This window comes from Antrostomus carolinensis, unplaced genomic scaffold (assembly GCF_000700745.2).
Source record: "Antrostomus carolinensis isolate BGI_N321 unplaced genomic scaffold, ASM70074v2 scaffold27462, whole genome shotgun sequence".
Taxonomy (NCBI): domain Eukaryota; kingdom Metazoa; phylum Chordata; class Aves; order Caprimulgiformes; family Caprimulgidae; genus Antrostomus; species Antrostomus carolinensis.
In genome coordinates, this window is record NW_010302014.1 from 29,889 (window position 1) to 31,728 (window position 1,840).

The 1,840-nt window shown below is 54.2% G+C and overlaps 1 protein-coding gene across 1 annotated transcript in view; it reads right to left on the reverse strand.

Moving 5' to 3' along the window:
* The window catches only part of PDGFB (platelet derived growth factor subunit B), an 8,041-nt gene extending 6,384 nt beyond the window's left edge, over positions 1-1,657 (reverse strand). Inside the window, exon 1 of the mRNA XM_010163687.2 lies at positions 1,417-1,657. Within this exon, the coding sequence (XP_010161989.2) occupies positions 1,417-1,657 (241 nt within the window). The remainder of the gene's footprint in view (positions 1-1,416) is intronic.
* Positions 1,658-1,840: the final 183 nt, after the last annotated feature.

The following is a 1,840-nucleotide window of genomic DNA, read 5'->3' on the forward strand; positions in this document are numbered from 1 at the left end:
CCAGGGCTTTCAAAGCCAACAAGAGAAGCCTCTTTTATTTCTGAACTGTGAGGGCAGTTAGTAACTGCAATAGAGATGGATCTGTTCCTTAGACACTGGGACATGACAGGCTGCACGCATCTTCTCAGACACTCCTTCCCCACCCCTCCATCCTGCACCGCCTGGCATTTTATCAAACGAGGGTGGGGGCTGCCTTTTGCGCAGAGGTTGAGTTGATGAGAGGAGAGAGGGGGGGGGAAAAATAGCAACAACTGTTGACTAGAAACAAATCTATTGAAAGCTGGCTGCCTCTCTCCCTCAGGTTGTCCTTCTACACCTCATGGTCAGCACTGCAGACGGTTGGGGCGGGGGGACCAGCCTGAGACAATCCAGCACAGCTAATTTTGGAAGTTGCCCCATTGTGTGGCTCGGGACGATGAGGAGGGAACTGGTGAGGGCAGGGAGCGGCCGTGGTCATGGTGGGGAGCCTCGTCGCCTCTTTCTAAGGCAAACAATAGCTGAACGCAGCTGGTGCCCTCCCCCTCACTTTCCCCCCCCTGCCCCTCCAGGGCCGTTTTGAAAGGCAGCGGGAATGCTTTTGAGACTGCGCCAGTGGTTGGACTGGCATAGGAAACAAAAGCAGGAAATTCTGTTCCCCCGTAGATAGTGTCTCGGCAAGGATTACAAAGCTCCAAACAGACAAAACACGAGAGAGAAGGCGAGCTGGGGGGGCCGGGGGCCGACGGGCGGGAGCACGGTTAGAATAGAAAGGAATTTGCTCTGAAGAGACCGTTTATAAATAAATTCCTGGGTCAGCCCAGCCGCCGTGGCGCGTGCTCCAATTCCCACACGTGCCGACCCCTCCACGCTTTGCCGCTCCTGCCGCTCGCTGTGCTCAGCCCTGGCCAAGTGACCCCGAGGCACTGCAGCCCCTGGAGCTCTTATCTACGGGCAGGAGGTGAAGCAACGCTACCCTGCCTTAGCCTCTGTCCCGTATCTCACCCACGGACATGTGCTCTGCCGCTCTCATCCTCAGAGCCTCCGGGAGCCCGTGGCCTCTTGTGGATGCTAAACCTCCACCTCTTAAACTGACCCTTGGACAATTCAAGCCCTGCTGCCTGTGCATCTCCCAGGGTGAAAGGTGCTGACCTCAGTTCCTTGCACTCAGCTTGCCCAACTCCTATAAATTTTTGGAAGACAGTGTCCCTCAGTAGAGCAGGCAGTTAGGAGGAGATCTAAAAAGGCATCTACTTGCCTAATTCCCACAGGTTTCAGTGGGCTTAGGTGTGTAAATAGCCAGGTCTTGGCTCCTGAGCAGTTCCTATATTTATAGTGAGGTCTGTTGATAGTGTGCCTGCTGAGAAATAGAATATCCTCTCCCTCCGTCGCAAAGAGTTAAGAAAAAATAGAGGAGTGTTTGGTGAAGAGGAGATTTACCTACGGAGTCTATCCGCAGGGCACGCTGGAGGTCGCTGATGGAGCGCACTGAGCTGGCACCCAAAATCTCATAAATGTCTTCGGGTATGGGGTCCCCCTGCCAGATGACAAAAATAAAAGAAGGGGGGAAACAAGCGTTAGAGAGGTGATCTGCAAATACTGACTGTGACATGGAGTGGGAATGAGGGGAACCAAAGGAGCACGGAGGAGGCATGACAGAACCAGGGAAATGCAAAGACATGCCTTCGTGAAGGCATGAGCCTGAAACCTGAGCAAAACCAATAAAGCCCCTCTCGCTGCCTCTCACAGCGTGGTCAGGAGACTGAAAAAGCCAAAAAATGCCCGGGCTGCGCCGCTGAGCCCCAGACACTATGCAGGCAGCCAGCAAGGCTTCCTTCTCTGCTGCTGCATGACTTCTCCAGGT